The sequence below is a fragment of the Crinia signifera genome, chromosome 11 (assembly GCF_055691185.1).
Source record: "Crinia signifera chromosome 11, ASM5569118v1, whole genome shotgun sequence".
In the NCBI taxonomy this organism is placed as follows: domain Eukaryota; kingdom Metazoa; phylum Chordata; class Amphibia; order Anura; family Myobatrachidae; genus Crinia; species Crinia signifera.
Genome location: NC_139227.1, coordinates 76226735 through 76246365, shown reverse-complemented (window position 1 = coordinate 76246365; position 19631 = coordinate 76226735). Strand labels below are relative to the sequence as shown.

The following is a 19631-nucleotide window of genomic DNA, read 5'->3' as shown; positions in this document are numbered from 1 at the left end:
TAGTGACAAGATCTTACTACCCACTAGGTGAGTTTCCATGAGACAAATGACATCAGAGTTGTATTGCCTCAGTTGTCTAATAACCAAGGATCTTTTTACCTTGTCGTTAATACCTCCCACATTCCATGTCAGAAAATTAAGTGTACCCATTGTCACATCTAATCCAGTTCACTCTACACACCCATGGGAGCACAATGACACTGAAGATTGATAAGGTCACACGGTCATAGCTCAATAAAAAAATAGAAAAAAAAACAAAAAAGACATAAAGACGTGAAAACAAAACACATGGTGCAAGTGCACCAAAATGAACAATTGAACCCAAACCCCCCACCCCGTATACCAGAACCCAACTGTGGCACACCTGGAGCCCCAGCAAATACCATAAAGAAACCCTGTATCTAATGGTAGGTCACCATATAGACACCTATCTACTAACTATCTATCTATCCCCGGCTCTAGAACACAGGCCAAGGGGGTAACTCAAACAGGCATACTTAGGGTATACCTATTGTGCTAAACACAACTTTACAGTGGGGCAAAGAATTTAATGACCTAGAGCCAGAGCGGCTCCCCACCTAGGTCATATATATATATGCGCAGCCTCCCGGGGCTGCGAAAGTGCACTCATATAGTGCGCCGCTGTATCACGGATACGGAGCACCTTCCAGTGCGTTCCTCCATTACAGAATGAGTTGTGCACTATATGAGCAATAGAAAAATCAAAAAACACAAGCAAGTACGTTACTATATAAACAGTTGCATAAGCCTCTGTTAACGAGAGGTGGCGTCCGCCAGCTTATATATAGATATACTCATCAGTCTTGAAGTAGGGGGAGTATAGTCATTCAGGCGCCAGGGCATGACGTTGTGGTCGGTGTCTGTCCAGCCATACCGCAGCCTCCCGCGGTGTTGTAAAGAATTTGGTCTCTCCATCAGCGACCACACGTAGCCCTGGTATCGGAGGACGGGCGGGAGATCAGTCCAGCAGGACTCTTTATTTTTTTAGTGCGTTCCCCACACAGCAGTCCCTTTTTTCTCTTGTCCTAAAAATCATTGTATACTTGACTGCTGGGAACAGCACCCCCTCTATTGATCAGATTATTTGGGGCCTCTCCTAAAAATATCACATTTATTCGGTGTGCAGATGTGCAAACAAGCTCCCTATAGTTTACCATCAAGCAAGAAGAACCTTCTAAAATTGAAACCAATAACTCTTAATAACTGTTCATGAAGTCATTTCATATCATTAACCAAGAGACTTTAGTTGTTTTACTGGCTGATGAGGGCATTTTATTTGATGCACTCAGATCAAACGATACACATCCCTTAATGGGAGACAATCATTGGCCAGCTACAATCTGCCCCTTTGGTTCCTACAAGTGAAATCCATGTTTCCAAAACTCTGCTATAGACATCCATAGAACCTGGACAAGGGTGCCTTGAGGACAGAGATGCCTTTAGTACCTCATTTTGATTTAAACCTTTTTTGCTCAAGCATGGATATTCTTAAAACCTGGCCTATAATGGTGCATTTAAAATAACCGGACACCATTGGAGCTGGATCAGTATAGCACAATGAGAAAAATGTTGCTTCACTAGAACCAAATAGAGTCATTTATGTCTGTTGGACAGAAGATTTCAATAAGCGTATTTTACCAGCAACACTGTCCCATTGAGAAATATGCTACAGCCTTGTATAGGTTCCTCCTGAAGGGATGGAGTGTACACACTACCACTAGACCCCAATAGCGACCAGTGCAAAATCCAAACAAATCCATGGAAAAGAAACTCCATAAACAATGTTCTAGAACATGTCATTTTAATTGAAGTTTATAAAGATTCAGGTTTCAAAATAAAAAAATACTATGCCTTTACTGTTTGCTTAGCATAGACAGTATGTCAATGTGATGTGTAACTGGTAATGACTGCAGCCTTTAGGTTATCCATTGTCCACAGGACTGGTGTTCCCTTACTAGCCATTTCAGAAGCCTTTGTCACCCAGCCATGTTTTTAATTCCTTATCATAATAGCCCTTGACCCTGATTGTGCGGTTGATCTCGTTAACTTGAGTAGCTGGTGTCTTTCCTGTTAGCTGGGTCAGGAAGTCTCGTACTTCAGCTTCCAGAGCCTAAAAAAAGGATACCAAAAAAATAAAAATTCCAGTTATCATATTAACACCTAGGCCCTTACACACTAGACAATCGCTCAGAAAGGCCTTTCTGAATAATATTATTTTAAAAACGCCTCTAGTCTGTATGTTCAAGGTAGTTCACTATGCACGCTCACCCATATGTCGCCTTCAATTTTGCGGATAATGGTCATGTGTCGATTACCATGAGTTATATCTGTGTACACTGGGACATTGTGCATTCGAGAACGTCGCACAATGTAAGGTAGATCTGTCGGGATGGTGTCTGAGAGGGAAATAAAACACAATATTTAACTTGACAAAGATTTGGGAAATATCTCTGCAATCCTGAACTAATGTAGATACAGAGCAGGCAATATGCATTGATCAGCCATAACATTAGCAGATAACGTGAATAAAATAGATTTATATTGTTACAATGGCACCTGTGGAGGGGTGCATTATATTATGCAGCAAGTCAACACACTTGATGTTTGTGTTGGAAGCAGGAAAATGGGTAAGTATAGATCTAAGCAACTCAATCTAGGATGCTCCCAGTATGCAGTGGTCCTGGAGAACCAGCGATAAGATTATGGGCACTCAATGATCACCGAGGAGCTTGGGGAGAGACGGCTAGGCCGTAGTATCTTACTGAAGAGATATTGTGGCAAAAATTGATAAAAATAAAAAAGTTAATTCTGGCTATAATACGGTTCAGAACACAATGCATTGTAGCTTGCTGCAGGCCATTCGTAGTGCCCTTGCTGTCCCCTCTCCACCACTAAAAGCACCTACGATGGTCATATAAAATCACTTTTTATCTTATGTGGAGGCCTGATGCCATATTTACCTGAGGAAGATTTGGAACCAGAATGCACTATGGGGAAAAGGCAAGGCAGTGTGATGCTTAAGGCCAGCAGTGGCCAAACCTTTCCTCAAGATCTATCAACAGTTCAAGTTTTTCAGGCCACCTGTGCATCCATAGTAGGAATGGATGCAGAGGGTTTGAAATTGTGACAGTTCGTAATGACTACAGCTGTGCACCAGCTAGGTGATTTGGAAAACGTGGACTGTTGCTAGATCTTAAGAACCGGTTTGGCCAGTCCTGCTCTAGGAAATATCCTGGTAGGTTCTGCTATCCATGTGGATGTTACTTTGACACAGCATTGACCAGGATATACACTATTAAAATTGTTACAGAATGATCAGAGGAACATTACAGAGTGGATAGGGGTTTTGGGGGGGTTCTGCACACAAAAAATAGACAGTTAGTGCCCTCTGTTTGGCGGGCAATCTACCACTGTATGTTGGTTCACAACAGTGGGGGTGCTATCCCAAACATTAACATACAAAGTCAAAGAAGAGAAGAAGAGTTTGTGCGGATGCACTCCTTATTGGACAATCATAGAAACAATATATAAATGGTTTTATTCCTTTTCAAATATAGTTAAGAAAGTGGGGGTTCCTTTTATCTTTATTGGGACTGGAATGGATAAGGATACCTCCACATGTAGCGAAATAAGAGGTTAAAAGATTTTTTTACATTAAACAACAAACAGTGTTCTAAGATAGAAAAAATGTGAGTAAAGATTTTTAAAAGTGTAGGTAGATACGAATGTTGGTGCTAGTATTCTGATATAAATTGGGGTATATTCCCATTGGGGTCCTTACATGTATTTATAATTCTGTACCAATAAAAATTATTACCACACGTGTTTGTTTGTTATTGCTTTATAGGGGCTTTTCTCGGATATTATCTGAAGTATATCCCTGTATTATACCACCCATAGGGGATCCTTGGATGTAGTTTAGTAGAATTTTAGGGATAAGTTCCCCATATGTCAACTGTGTATTGACAGAGGACGTTGATTAGAGGGGTAAATTCCCCACAAGTATTCCCACCAGAATACAGTTGTTTATAAATTAGGGGTAGATTCCCCACTTGGGTTAGGTGTATATATTTGTGCAAAGTCTATGCATTTAGGGGTATATTCCCCAAGAATTGTTATATACACTGGCACATAGTTAGTATAATTAGGGGTATCTTCCCCAGAGGGTGTTACGTACACTGGCACAGAAAATTAGGGGTATCTTCCCCAGAGAGTGTGCTCCTATGTAATTTTATGGGGTTGAATTCCCCAGGTATATACACCAATACAAAAGAGTGTTGCATCCACTGGTCAGGAGCTAATGCAATTTAAGGAGAACTTCCCCAAGTGGTGTTATATATTGGTGCAGATTCTAGGTATTTAGGGGTATATTCCCCAAAGACTATTACATATACTGGCACAAAGTTGACGTAATTTAGGGGTGTCTTCCCCAGAGAGTGTTATATACACTAGCACGGAATATAGTTAGGGGTATTCTCCCCAGAAAGTGTGCTTTTATGTGATTCTATGGGGTTAAATTCCCAAGGTATATATACTGGTACGGAATCTATAGAGTTTAGGGGTATGTTCCCCAGAGAGTGTTATATCCACTGGCCCAGAGTCAAAGTAATTAGGGATAACTTCCCTGAATAGTGTTATATACACTGGTACAGAATCGATATAATTGGGGATATCTTCACCAGAGCATGTATTCCCATACAGTTTCTAGGGTCAAATTCCCTGTAGAGATCCTCAAAGGATTTCTTTAAGAGATAAATTCAGAGTATATCTGATGGGATAGCCCCTATAAAGCAATAACAAACAAACACGTGTGGTAATAATTTTTATTGGTACAGAATTATAAATACATGTAAGGACCCCAATGGGAATATACCCCAATTTATATCAGAATACTAGCACCAACATTCGTATCTACCTACACTTTTAAAAATCTTTACTCACATTTTTTCTATCTTAGAACACTGTTTGTTGTTTAATGTAAAAAAATCTTTTAACCTCTTATTTCGCTACATGTGGAGGTATCCTTATCCATTCCAGTCCCAATAAAGATAAAAGGAACCCCCACTTTCTTAACTATATTTGAAAAGGAATAAAACCATTTATATATTGTTTCTATGATTGTCCAATAAGGAGTGCATCCGCACAAACTCTTCTTCTCTTCTTTGACTTTGAACATTACAGAGTTCAAGTTGTTAACTTAGCCTCCAACTTCCACCAATCTCAATCCTATGGAGCAGCTACAGCAGTAGTTCCCAACCCTGGTCCTCAAGTACCCCCAACATTGCATGTTTTCCAGGTCACTTGAGAAGTGCCCTCATTATTCAGACACATTTTAAAAGATCCACAGGTGGAGCTAATTATTTTGCCTGTGATTCTGTGTGGAGACCTGGAAAATGTGCACAGTTGGGGGTACTGAGGACCAGGGTTGGGAACCACTGATCTACAGTATGGGATGTGCTGGAAAAACCAAGTTTAAGCCATGAATACTCCACCTTGCAACTCAAGATTTAATCTGCGAATGCAGTGTTTTTCAAGTGTGCCCCCAGATCTAGAGATGCCCAAACCAGTTTACAGCCACCACCAGTTCAACTGTTATTTACTGGTCTCTTCGATTTATTTAAAAGGTGAATGTATTTTATATTTGTTACCTGTGGGGACCAGTGTTATTGTTTTTTATATGTGGCCCGGGATGCAGTTTAAATCCCGGCGTTCAGAATCCCGACCGCCGAAATCCCGACAGTTTCTCCCTCCGTGGGTGTCCACGACACCCCTGGAGGGAGAATAAAATTAACGTACTGAGCGTAGCGAGGCACCGGGTCCGCTGCGTGACGAGCCAGCAAGGGGGGGGGGCGCGATCAAACGTCCCCCCCCTTGTCGGGATTTCGGCAGTCGGGATTTTGAACGCCGGGATCCCGACCGCCGGGATTTCATACTGAATCCTGTGGGCCAATAGTTTTGTTTTTTTCCTGTGGGGGGCAGAGGACTTGTGGAGCCCATGCCTCAACAGGTCAGAGCTGTTCTGGAGGCATAAGGAAGCTCCACGCAATATTAGGCAGGTGGGTTTAATGTTATGGCTGATCAATGTAATACTGTCAGCAAGAGGTCATGGATACCATAGAGAAGCCATAACTTTACAAAGAAACCTCAGATGAAGCAGCTCCCATGAAAATTGATTGAAGTGAAAACATGAGGGCTCTGTATACGCACATTATCTGTTTGTCTAACATAGCAGAAGGTAATCTGATGGTTGGCTAGTTATTAAATTAATGAGAACCTGAAGGAAGCTACACCAGATCAGGGGCCCAGCTCTCTTAAAGGTGGCCCTACCTCATCTGAAATAATAAGCACAGTACCTTTAGGGGGAATCCACCCAGACGGAGTTATTAGTGTATGTTTTGGTGGTTTGGGGACTTGAGTAGGTGGTATGAGACGTTCCACAAAGTGAAATTCTTCATGTGATTCTATAATTCCCGGGTACTGAGCAGTCACATTGGCAGCTTGCCCACTGCATGGCCGCTGGAAAGAAACAAAGAGTTAATTAGCAGAGAGATGTTCTTCATTACATATGCTCTATGTGGAAAGTGATATAATATGTCTAATGTGTGTCGTTCAGCGAGATCCCACACTCTTTTGGGGCACTGGTATGCCAGGTCTCATTACATCCTGCAGATGGTGGGAGGTATACTGTAGTGATTCCAACCCTGGAGCAATAGTTTGTGTGAGAACCACTCTGTAGTAAGTGAGGATCATTATAACTAGCCATCTCCTTCTAAAGCCTTTGCATAAAGCCCCATACACACTAGACGATGGGGGACGCGGCCGATATGGTCTGTAAACGCTGAACGAAATCTGCCGCTTAACATGCAGGTCGCTTCATGTTTGGAAGACCTCCGTCATCGTTAACTATATTGAATGTACACACTAGCTCAAAACACATGCAATTTGACACTTTCACTTGATTTCTCATACTGAGCTGTCGAAGCGGATAAAAATTGTTCAATTGCACAAGTGTATGGCCACCTTGACTATTATCGAGTGTCCATATAAAGTAGTCAACCCCCGTGTCTGTATTAGCATTTTACTCATTGCCGGATTATAGCAGGTCATTCTGCAGTGAAATACACAACACTGCATTCAATAAATCTGCACTGCATGCAGCAAACAGCATAATCAATGTAGGATCTCGGAACATCGTAAAAGCTGCCATACAAAGAATACAAACCGCATGGGCGCGTGATCATAGCCACAGAATGCTAAGGGGGGGGTCCCCAATTTAATCATCCAGATTCTGTCCCTCATGCTTGCTCTGAACTCAGAGGGGGACGTCACTACTATTCAGTGCAATAAATAAATAGCACCTTTATGACCAGGGTCGTAAGTGCAGACACTTAATAGGGCACAGTTCCTTCCTTATGTGACCTATTGTGGGAATTAGTAATAGTGTTCCTTCTAGGAACTGGGCAGGGTGGGGGCATAAAAGGGGGCGGGCCCAGGCTGTGACATCACCAAAGGGGGCAGGGCAGACTTGCTAACATCATCATTGGGGAGGGCCAGGCCCTGCCAAACTAACTGCCAGGGTAGTGCCGGGCATCTGGGTTTCCTCGTGGGGACAGGCAGCAGACTGTTCTAGTAGTCTGCAATTTGCCCTTTAAAAATAGGGCAGGGCATGGCACCCTGCTAAAACAGCATATCGTGAACACTAAGTAAACGAAGGACATATAAATATGCAAAATGGTGTCTAGTTGTTAATCCGTATTTTTCACACAATTCCTCAAAAGTCAGAAGGGTAAAGTCCCCAACAACATGTAGGTCCCTAGTGATACCTACAGCAACCCGGGGGTGCATGTAGGGAGCCTAAAGAGAACTGAGGGGTGTCTGAGGAGGAGTACAGGATTTCTTTACTCTATCAAATGCGCAGTGACTTAAACGCAAGGAACCAAATGTGCAAAGGATAGTCTCACAGTTGAAGGATTCCATGGGAGAAGACCCCCCCCCCCCCATCACTGCACTGGGAGGTAAAAACAAAGAGGTTCACCACCATGCTACCATCGACAGTCTCCATCTCCAATTGAACAGGGACCCTACCAATGCACCAACAGTCTCTTTCTTGTGGCTGCAGCAACATTGTCTGGGTCCTTCAGGGGGTACTTTACTATAAGCTTTCGGATGCCACAAATTAAGTTAGGACTCTTAACTCTGTGTTACAATAACCAACCATTTGCTGATACTGCCACATCCATCAGTCAGCACGTGGCCCCACCCAGGATTGTGCATATTCCACATACCGGTCTCCTAGATTTCCTGTTCCTGCTTTTTACACCATTGTATGCCATGACTGCATGCTATACCTCCATGGGCAAGATGTACTTCACCTGTATCTATTCTATTTCCCACGCATGCTTTGGGTCCTTGTGTGGCTTAACTCCCAGTGTAACCTCTCTGGTGCGCACAACATGGCTGTCTCACCTGGTACACTCATGAGTGGGAGGAAAACTACCTGACTGTAACGGTGGAACCCTACTCCAAGCAAAGGATGCTGAAAGCTCCAATTTTGTATCATCTGTTCTAGGAGTGACCTTTTCCACAAAGGCTGATCCTACGCAGAAAAAGAGCAAAGTGACATTGAGTGCTGATTTAGAATATTCTGCACTGCAGCCATACCAAAAAAGGGGGGGATTACCTGAACCTCTTAGTGTAGACCAAGCAAAAGGAAAAAGAAATATGGAACAGCGCTGTGCTGATTATGAATATATTTATTTAAAATATAACAATATTGTGGCCAACAATAGACAAACAAGACTTACAACATATATAAAACTGTTAGTCCATTCCCATCTCTCAGAACTGGTTAGTGGTTAATTGCATGCATGCTAGAACTTTGTTACTTTGTAGCCAGTAAATAGGATCAATCATAAATAGCACAGTCCTCACTTGATGTGCACATGCAAGGTTAAAAGTATACTTATAAGTTTTTCAGCTTTGGAGCAGTGATGGGGTGTTGGGGCTTATAGATACCGCGATGCTCTCCGACTGTTGGTGCAGTCCTATTGCACGGTCATATCCGAGATCAACGGTTGGTGGTGTCTAGTGGTAGCCAGGGGCGTCCCCTCCGTCATCTCAACGCGTTTCTCCGCCTCAAAATACCTCTCAGCAGCTTCCTCAGGAGGAAACCACTCCCATTCACACCAGAAAAGTCCCTGCATTTTCTGGTGTGTGAAGGGGCGGGAAGGAGGCCGGCAGGAGGTGGGGAGAATACTCACCCAGGTTGCTGGTCCTCCGCGCAAGCCAGGGATCCACACAGGTGGCGGCGCAAATGACAGGACAGGTGGCGGATGAAGATGACGCAGCTCTCCGGTGCCTTCACTGTTCGCCAGAGAGCTGCGTCATCATTATCCACTGGCTGTCCCGTCATTTGCGCCTGCATCAAATCCCCACTGGACAGGACACAGAGGACCCGGCAATCCGGGTAACCCATTCACACCAGCCAGGTCCCCAGGATGAACCCGGGAACAACCCTGCTACCTAGCAGGGTTGGATTGCCGGCAAATTAGCCCGGTAATTTGTCCCGGGTACCTTTCATACCAGAGGTAATACCGGGTTGTTCCCGGACTCAACCCGGGAATTTAGGATGGTGTGAAAGGGGTATAAACGATGTTCACAATAATATTGTTAACGATATGGTTATCATGCATATTGTTAACAAAAATCACATAGTGTGTACCCAGCTTGAGAGTCTTGATGTGGATGTACTAAAAGGAATGACAGTGGCACGAATCCAATTTATAGCAGTGTGCCAGCCCCTCAGGGTAACCATTGCCAGTCAGCCCTGTCAGCAAGCCAGAAGCTGTCCGGACTTGTAGTTACACAAGTGCCAGAAACCTACAACAGCTTGCAATGCACAACTGTAATATGCATGACAAATCTGTGGTGTACGGCAGATAAGCTACACAGCTATTATTGTACGGACAAAATCCTAAACTAAATCACAATGAATGCAGCCTGAGCAGCAGTGTACCTGTAGCCGGACAGCCACTCGGAGTGCTCTTACTGCTGCCCTTCTCAGCAAGGGGGCAGCCATCTTTTCGTGGTAGTGGCAGCAGGTTCTCGTCGTTACTGGGTGTAGAAATATGGACGGAACGTCGCTTACCTGCCTCCTATCTTCACTGCAGCTATACGCAGCATGCGTGGGTGTAGCAATATGGCGGAGTCTGGCCCTCTGAGAGGAGTACCAATATGGCCGCTGCAAACAACCGTATTACCAGTGCGACTGTTCTTTAAATGTGGAGCCTCAGTCAGTTACTCGCTCTTCCTGCGGTGGCGCCCCTCCTCGCTTGATGACCCGTGGTGTCAGGGTCGGACCGACTTCCGTTCCGCCCTTTCCCGCGTTCCAAGCCTCGGTCCAAGTCTCTACCGCCCTGGCCAATCATCTTACAGAATGGGGCGTGTCTACGGGAGGGTATATAGGGGCTGACACGCCGTTTCCCGGTCTCTGTGCACGCTGGAAGGTTAGTAGCGATGGTTCTCTGGGATGGGCTGGCATGTGGTTGGGTGAGGGCCGGGGTGTTCTGTATGTACTGAGCCTCTATTTCTTGGCATACAGGGCGTTGGCTGTACCCCTGCGTGTAATGTACGGAGGTAGATGATACCCGGTGCTATGTCTTCGGTGCCTGCTCTTACCTGGGCTGGTTCTATCCTCAATCACCGGGACAAGTGTCGTGCGGAATGGGCCTGGCCGCAGTCACCCATGCGTCTATGTGGCGCCGCCGTGTCATCGCTATACAACGGGGGGAGGGGTAGTGCGGGCACATACGGCGCGCATATATGAATCTAAGTTATATACGATCTGTTACACTATCTCGTTGCTGATATGTGTATTTATGGTACTGTCGGTCATTGTGTACATAATTTGGTGTTGGGATGATATCCTGGTAGGATGCATAGTGCTGTATATCGGTACATACCCCAGTGCTTGTATGTTGAACTGTGCAGCTGACACTATAATGCTTTGTCATTCCTATGTCTCATCCATGTCCTGTTCTGTTGCAGGTGCTCTGCCAGGTGAGAACCAGCCGCTGCCTTGTTACATCCGGATATCTCAGAAGAGTGCTGTATGTGGAGGCCCAAGGTTGGGGAGCTGTGCGGGGTGATTTGTACTGTTACTTTTCTGTCTTAACGCTAACCTGCTGGAATCCATTTTAGTTGAGAATCTCATATTTTAGGGTATCTACAAATATGAAGTGCCCCCAGATGTAAGTGCTGGAACTGCAGGTGGTAACTTTTTAAGATCTTTTTTCAACTGCTAAAGCAGCTGGTATATCTTCTCAGTTAAGCTGGCCATACATCAGAGCTATTTCAGGCCCAAAATGCACCATTCAAATGTGTAGTGTGATGCATTATGTTTTTGTGCACATTATGAGTCCTTAGATCATGTGTGCTGTGCACACGATCTGAAAAGACTGCTAATGATCAGCATGTTGGGATTTGCAGATCTTATGTGAAATCCCATACCGATGGAGCCATCCTCAGTGGGTGGGCCAGCAATACAGTCCTGGTGGCTGGTGAGTCTCTCATGCATACATTTCCGGGAGAGGGGTACATGAGCATCTGACTCATACGCCACATATGCTGGTGCACTGAGGCCCCACTAGTTGAGGCTGGCTTACTGGAATAACTATTGTGTCTGGGAAGCTGCCGGGGGAAAATCATGACCCAATCAGGATTGGTTGCTGGTAGTTCTGATGTGTGGCCAGCTTAATTTATGTAATTTTAGTCTGGGTTAAAGATCCCAACTTGAGGGAGATCAATATGATTAACAGGTTAAAATTGACCCATGTCTGCACTATATAGTGTAAATTGTGCCCTCTAGCATGCCGTGTGTACACACCATAAGACTTGGCTGGGCTCACAACTCATTTGGGAATTGCAGGCATAGACAGTACACGGCTTAACACATTTGGTGAGTTGCAGAGGCTCAGTCCCTCGGTGTGCAGGGCAGACAGTAATGCTGGCCACACATCAGACCAACTTTCCTCCAACCAGCCAACGTAGCTACCCCACTGTCCTTAAAGGCATGTGGCTATTGGAAATTAAGCTTCTAATCTCATTTGTTCTTGAGTGAACCAGCAAATGCAGTTGCTTAAGCTGTGGGGAAATGAGGTCTAATGCATACTGATACTTCATATTAAATGGTGACTGGTGGGTTATGTGTACTATAAAATTCGGTTTGTTAGATTCTGGACAGTTGTATATTGTAATATGAATAAACTTTCTGAACAAAACTGATGTTTATCATTTTTTTTTTTTTAAATGGTTCTTTTAGGAGTGTGCATACTGCATCTTGCCTATCATTTATGCTGGAGTCAGCAGAGGTATACACTAATTGCTGCCATAGTCACTAGTTTTGGGGGACACTGGTATCCACAGCAGGACACAATGTATGCAGAAGCTGTATTCTAGGCAAGCTTTCTGACTTCCAGGAACACTGGTATGCTGATCTGTGGGATATTCTGCTTTCCACCACTTCAGTATAATGTCTTAAAAGTAATCCATAAAATCATGTGTTCTAAAGAACAAGGGTAGTACATACAGCAACTGAAGAGATGTTTACAGTTGTGACTGATTGGAAGTGCTGATATTGGTCACTTGCTGAAGGTTTATGGAATGACCAGATTTCTGCGCATAAAAGGGCTGAAATTCACCAACAACTCCAAGCTATATGGAGGTGTCCTGTAAACCGGTTTGGTGTACCGCCTTCAATAATGGCAGGACAGATGTTTAAAATGAGCAGCAATATGGCCCAGCATGTCCACACCAGGCAGTGCACCAACCCAGTTTCCATGACCTCACTATACACCTGGTCTAACTAGTGATCAGTTTGAGAAGTTTCCACATAATTGAAGTAGTAAATAAAACTGATCCACATTTTAAAAGGAATGCACAAAGCCAAGAGAATCAAACTTATGTTAATGTCTTATGACCCTGAAATGTGATTCATCTAAAGTGGCAAAACAGATGTTTAACAGAAGAACAAGGGAGAGAAGGCTGAGATGAGGAAAGGTAAAGAGGATTCCTTGAACCCCAAACAAGGCAGCCAAGTGCTTGTGAAGTTCAACATCTTTTAAGATGCAAAGGAAATGTCATCTATGTAGTGGTGATCTGTGTTTAAAAAAGTCTTATCAGGGGGTTTTATTGATCTCCATAAAATCAGAATTGTGGCTTTAGTTGCATTGTTAAGGTGTCTAAGCAGCGAGTGCTTATATAAACTTATGGGGCAGACACAGGTTTAGTACTTCTACAATATATATTATGACACTTCATCCCAAAATGGAGAAGTTGCTGCCACCATACTGTGTGTGTATATATAGGAAATCACCAGGATCTCAGTCACTGATTAGATAAAGTGGGATACATTTTATGAAGTATTGTGGGAATTGTATATCAATCTTATATACATTTTCAGATGTGCCCCTTAAAAGTAGAATCAGGGAATGATTGGCACCTAGCGGTTAGAACATGTTTCTGGTAGCCCTGTCCTTTCAGCTGATGGGACAGTATAACTGATGTGCAGTGAGGGGAAGCGGTGCCCTACCTGCTCTGGTGCAAAATGAAAAGAACATTAATTGGGTTTGCTCAGGGTCTCACACAGATCCTGTGAAATTTTGCACCAGCTTCTGAACTGAAATGACTAGTTTGACAGGCGTCACATGTGAATATTTATAGATAAGGCAGAACGAAAGCCCCTTTTAAACACATCAACTGGTTTGGGAACTTATCAATCTAATTACCACTTTATTATCTTACTAAGTGGCTGTTTCTTATGGGAATATAATATATAGATGTTTTCAGGGTAAATAGCCTACCCTGCAGAGCATTACACTTTGTAACATTCAGTGCATTGTGAAAGACAATTAAACCACATTCAAATGAATCTATTGCTAACCAATGAATCATACATCAGATAAAGCTACTGATACCCCTTTCAGACATAACAGCAAATTACTGGGTGAAGCAATTCTACCTGGTAATTTGTGTAGTGTGAAAGGTTTTTACCAGGGTTGTCGACCTGGGATTTGTGACCCGGGTTGACCCTTTCACACTACCTGTGTAATTCGGGCAAATTACCGGGTTGATAGTTTTTAACCTGGTAATTTGCTATGTGTGAAAGAGGATGTGAGCAAGCCCCGTGGGAGGGGCGAAATGCGTCTTCCTACCTGTTTCTTATGCACTACCAACTCACCCCCTGTACAAAGTAACAGCCGCCGATGCTAGGCATAGAAAAAGGACGTAACTATCCCACCCAAATTGTTTTCCGTGTTAGCAGCAGCCATCTATATTGTAGCTGCGTTCCAGCGGCACTTAGAATCTGCACCTGCTCTCTTTAAACTGCACATACCATGCTGAGCATGGAAACAAAAAACTTAACTTTTACACATTATAAAAAAAAATTTGCTAGCAGCAGCCGTCTATATTGTAGCCGCGGTCCAGCGGCACTTAAATAGAGACTGCACATGCTATCTCAAAACTGTACATACCATGCTAAACAGTGACAGAGTGGGACACGGGAACAGTGACAGAGGGGGACAGCGGAGATAGTGGCTGGTTGGTACGATATCATTCTTATGTGTGGCCGGCATTACAGTGTGAGGCCAGTTACTGTGGGCTTGCTTCTCCTCTGGAAGAAGATAGAAAGGCCAGAAGATCTAGATAAGCTTAGGGGCAGACAGGGCTGCCAAGGTCTCCACAAATAGTGCCGCATATCTGAACCGCCACTCGGACCCACAACCCCAAATACCCACGAAGGGCTGTAAACATTGTACTCACGTTGTTTTTTGTTTTTACTTTTGAGCGGAACAGCTCAATGTTTTAAATAACATTTTACCATTTGCAAGCGCTTTTATTTAAATAACAAATCGTACCACATAGAAAAAGCTGCTATTTTGAGCGCAGACTACACTTTATTACGTATTTTCTGAAATCTCCTCTGGAACCAGCTCTGCACCCTTCTTACCTCCTACATCATATGGTATTCCCCTCCTCCCTCTCATCTTCCCAATCACAACAATAAATAATACTTTCTCATTACATATTACATATATATATACATATACACACATACATTACATATACATTCATACATGTACATACATTGAAAAGCAATTTTGGTGATACAGTAGGCATGGTGCTGGGTTGACAGCACTTGTGGCCTACATCACAGATGTAAACCACACTCACTAGAGAGGTGGAACTGGTGGCTATAAGTTGTTACTATTGCTAAAGGCATCAGATTTCTATATAAATTTGCATATACATTTATAACCATTTATTTTGTTTTCAAAATACTCATTCCCTATTACATTCCAATACTTAAAAAAAACCTCTGCATTACATACACAAGCATCCACTTCATGTATGAAAATAGAAAGTGGTAAAACACACACTGGTGATGGTGAATACTGGTGATGGTGCTGGGGGATCATGCTGCAGGGGGATTGGGGATGCTGCAGGGGGATGCTGGGGGGGGGGATGGTGATGGTACCGGGGGGATTGCGCTGTGGGGGGACACTGGGGATGGTGCTGGAGATCGCGGGGGACAGGACAGGGAGAGCCGTGAAGTGCATAGGCAGCTGACAGGGAGCATAGTTGGGGGGTGCGTGTACCGATCGCGGGGGTTAGGGGAGTCTGCAACGATGAGCTGACTCCAGTAGAGGCGGTGCAGGCTCTCTGGGACCTGGCTGGTGGCGGCTCAGGGGGGATGGTGCGTGGACCTGGCGGCTACAGCACAGCAGCGGCACCTTGACCTTGGTGCCGGTAATGACAGGGATGCATGGGTGCCGGAGACTCTGGTTTTGCCGGTAATAGGGGGGGGGTTTGCGACAATTGCGGGGGCGGGTGTCCGTGCTTGCCGGGTGTTTGCATTGGAAGTGGGGCTTTTGTGCTGCTGCTAGTGGTTAGGAAGGTGCCAAGGCATCCTGCAATGGCAGTGTTGCCTGCACGACACCCTTAGGACCCAGCGCTGCCTGCAGGACTCCCTCCCTCAGGACCCTGCTGCAGGACACCCCGGGACCAGCGCTGATTACTATGCCAAAAATAAAAAATTTCGTATTCGTATTGATGGAACATTCGTATTAGTATTTACAAATATACGAATAATTACACCATCGATACAATACGACAGAAATCACCATTCAAAAGAATAGTGGTTCCTGATTTACTAAGCGGCCGTATTGAAAATATGGCCGCTAATTAGCGTGAAACGGCCGCGAAAGAAAATACTTTATTTTCCTGTCGTATTTGGCTTTAGCCTGCATGGATCAGTCAGATCCGTGCAGGCTTCAGTGTGTAAATAAATCGAAAAATAAATATATTTTTTTTAAAAACGGCGTGGGGTCCCCCCCACAGCCGTAACCAGCACCAGGCTGAAGGAGCCGGGGCTGGTAATAAAAAAAATCAGGAAACCCGGCAAATAGGGGTTCCCCGATTTTTTTAAAACCAGGTCCAGGGCTGGTTCCCAAAATACGGGGGACAAAATGACTATTGGTCCCCAGTATTTTTAGAACCAGCCCCAGGCCAAACCAGCCAGCAGGGTAATGCCACAGCCGGGGGGGGAGACTTTTTATACAAGTCCCCCGGCCAAAGCATTCACCCTACTGACCACTCAGCCTGGCCAGGGGCCCTGGGGGAGTTGGGACCCCCCCAATAAAGGGGTCCCCCCCTCAAGGACTTACCTTACCAGGCTGAAGTCTGGTGCTGTCCCCGGTGGCCCTGGAGCGGTGGCCACCGGGCTGATCTTTGTGTAAAAAAAATATTTAACTATTGTTTAATACTGTGGAACTATGAACCACAAGTCCCAACATGTGGGGCATTAAAGGGCCCGCTGGCACTTGTAGTTCCACAGTATGAAAAATAGTAAAATAAACACACTGACACAAGAAAAATAAAACTAATACATCCAAAGCCCACACATACTGATACTTACCTATCTTGAGCCCGTCGGTAGGTCCCGGGGTCCGGTGCTCCTGGGTCCGGGCCTCCATGGTCCAGTGCCTTGATTCCTGGGTGCGGGGCTCCAGGGCTGAAGAGTCCGGGGTCCTGGATCCAAAGAAATCTATAGGGGGACCTGTGGAAAGAAATCCAACTCACCAAGGTCCTCCAGTGAAGATCACGTCCTCTTTTGTCCGAAGTAGTGCAGGTCTTCTGAAAATAACAAACGCCGGCGATTCCGTCCGGTACCCTACAAGGACTGTGGAGAGACGCAGAGATGTTTCATCTTCCACGCCTCTCCTCAAATTGATTCTATTGGCTGCCTAGCGGCCAATCATGAGCCGAGAAAGTCGGCCGGAGGACCTTGGTGAGTTGGATTTCTTTCCACAGTGAGTGAGCTCAGTGGGGGAATGGAACGTAGGAGAGGAGGAACTGGAGACACTTTGGACTGGTCCACAATCCATAGGTGCTGTCTTGTGGATACACCTTGTAACTCATTGCTATTTATGGTGCGTTCTTGCACCCTGCCCAATTTGAGACCCTGCTGTGGGGTTCCTTTGGAATCATGGGGCCCGGTTTTAGTCTGCACTTCTGTAATTACAGGTTCCTTGCTAGGCTTATTAGTATCACTACCTTCACCGGCCATGTGGGATGAAGAGTCAGCCTGTGTATCCTCCAGGTCACAGGACACCTGTACAATGTGCTCAGAGACCGCTGCAGCATGGCAGCCAGCAGGGCTGCCTGTATTAGGGTTAGTGAGTATGGTGGGCGCTGCAGCACAGGGGGACGTGTCTGGCTCTTCAGGGCCACAGCTTAGAACCAACCCGTGTGTCAAGGTCCCCTTCCTGTCTGGCGTATCAGTGGTATATTATATATATATATATATATATATATATATATATATATATATTTACACACACACATTTCTTAAGAGTGCCCCCACAATGAGTCTTCTTTTCTCCATGTTTTAAAAAAATATACTTACCTCTGACTCTGGGGAGCACCTCCGACCTATAAATGATCGAAGTGTGATTTTTCTGACAAAGAATTAATACAGGATCTGGATTTAGGTTTAATTAATAATTGTTTATGCCTCTCTAAAAATGTATATATCTAAAATCATCATAGTGGAGTATCCAGTGTGGGACCCAAACAAAAAAGACATGTGTGAAAGGGGGTCAAGCCGTGTACACACGGCTGCGATAGGGGCTGATATCGCTGGGAATATGGTCGCTAGCGACCATATTGCCAGTGATGGGAGTGTGCACCGGCGATAAATCGCCAGGTGCGCGCTCCCGTTTTCAGCCCAGTTCTAATCGCTGGTCGCAGGAGCTTGCTCCAGTCCAACCCGTGTGTCAGGGTCCCCTTCCTGTCTGGCGTATCAGTGATACCCGGAGACTGCAGGCTGCTTGGTCCTGTATCAGCCCCACTGAGGACCTGCTCATCTCCCGCCGACAGAGTCTGTGGGCCCCCCGCAGCAACTGGCAGCTCCGTTACCTTCCCAGATCCCCCCCGGCGGCTGTGAATTACTTTCCCACCGCGGCTTCCACTCGGGTAACAGAAAGCCGATGTCCCCGCTGTGTAGCAGCCGGCGGAAGTCCTCCTTCTAAGGGTATCCCACAAATCGGCCTCCTCTTCCCCCGTCACCCCTGATAGCTCCGGCACAGTTTCCGCGGCAGCCTCTCCCTCCTCCAGTGTAGCTAGCCAGCATCTCCTCCATCCGCCTCCTCTCCTGGGGATCGGCCTCCTCCCGCAGCGCCTGCAGCACCGACTCCCGGTAGAAGAGCACGGAGCAGGCGGTGTGCCAGGACCCCGGTAACAGGTCAGGCTGCAGTAGGGAGCGTTGCACCACGGACAGGTGTATTTCCCGGGGCCAGACAGGCATAGGGAGTACAGAACGGAGCCTGGTGCATCCCGCTCCCGCGACGGTTGTATAGCAGGGGTGGGGGATGTGTTGCGGACATGGATGAGAATTTCATGTTGTCCCAGACATAGGTGCCGATTCTGTGGGTGCTTGAGGGCCCGAGCACCCACGGGAATTGATGAGCACCCGCCCGCTCAGCAGCGGCCCACTCGCCCGTGTCCCACTGCACTTCCCCTCCCTCGTCGCTGGCACAGGTACTGTGTGGGCATTTATGTACCTGCACTGTGGGGGCATTTATGTATTTGGCACTGTGTGGGCATTTATGTACCTGCACTGTGGGGGCATTTATGTATTTGGCACTGTGTGGGCATTTATGTTTTTGGCCCTGTTGCCATAATTTGAATATTGGAGACAATTGTGCTGCGTAATATAAATCAGTAGTATTTTGTGGCCACGCCCCCATGAAGCCCCTCCCCTACATTTTTGGCTTGAGCACCCACCAGCAAAAACATAAATCGGCACCTATGGTCCCAGCACCTCCATCTTACCGGCAACATGCAGGAAGTACGATACCAGCCTATCTTGGACTGTCTTCACACCCGCCCCAATTACCGTCCAATCCGATAACCGGAATACGACCCTCTGTATCGTTGCTCCAATTACAGCAGAGTGCCTGACCTCTGACCCACGCCGCTGATATTGTGAATGGTCTGCTATAGACAAGAGCTGCGTATTACCTCCTCCGACACGCTCTCCCCGCCCCATC

At 45.6% G+C, this 19631-nt stretch overlaps 1 protein-coding gene, 1 long non-coding RNA gene and 1 other non-coding gene across 6 annotated transcripts; 2 read left to right on the top strand and 1 right to left on the bottom strand.

Annotated features, from left to right (window-relative positions):
• Positions 1–1800: 1800 nt before the first annotated feature.
• Positions 1801–19532, bottom strand: MRPL49 (mitochondrial ribosomal protein L49). Of its 4 annotated transcripts, none has more exons than XM_083165047.1 (4): positions 19414–19532; positions 6375–6537; positions 2290–2417; positions 1801–2131 (listed from the first exon to the last, which is right to left on the bottom strand). In XM_083165047.1, the coding sequence occupies exons 1-4, from the start codon at positions 19420–19422 to the stop codon at positions 1985–1987; spliced, it is 447 nt and encodes a 148-aa protein (XP_083021173.1). In that variant the 5' UTR covers positions 19423–19532; the 3' UTR covers positions 1801–1984. The 4 variants fall into 4 exon arrangements, with proteins under 4 accessions (XP_083021173.1, XP_083021172.1, XP_083021170.1 ...); XM_083165046.1 differs by lacking the exon at positions 19414–19532 and adding an exon at positions 10983–11048; XM_083165044.1 differs by lacking the exon at positions 19414–19532 and adding an exon at positions 10037–10169.
• LOC146045922 (uncharacterized) lies at positions 10280–12299 on the top strand. The gene is made up of 2 exons (XR_014465681.1): positions 10280–10526; positions 11068–12299. It is a non-coding gene; the product is annotated as an uncharacterized LOC146045922 (long non-coding RNA).
• LOC146046537 (small nucleolar RNA SNORA57) lies at positions 10601–10733 on the top strand. The gene has a single exon (XR_014465934.1). It is a non-coding gene; the product is annotated as a small nucleolar RNA SNORA57 (small nucleolar RNA).
• Positions 19533–19631: the final 99 nt, after the last annotated feature.

Bases quoted from the DNA above. Each gene is read 5' to 3' on its own strand.
- MRPL49 (XM_083165044.1), bottom strand. From the start codon at position 10,099: ATGGCTGCCCCCTTGCTGAGAAGGGCAGCAGTAAGAGCACTCCGAGTG. The intron at 6,538-10,036 runs GTACACTGCTGC...GTTTCTTTCCAG, and splicing joins GAGTGGCTGTCCGGCTACAG to CGGCCATGCAGTGGGCAAGC. The intron at 2,132-2,289 runs GTGAGCGTGCAT...TCCTTTTTTTAG, and splicing joins AAATTGAAGGCGACATATGG to GCTCTGGAAGCTGAAGTACG.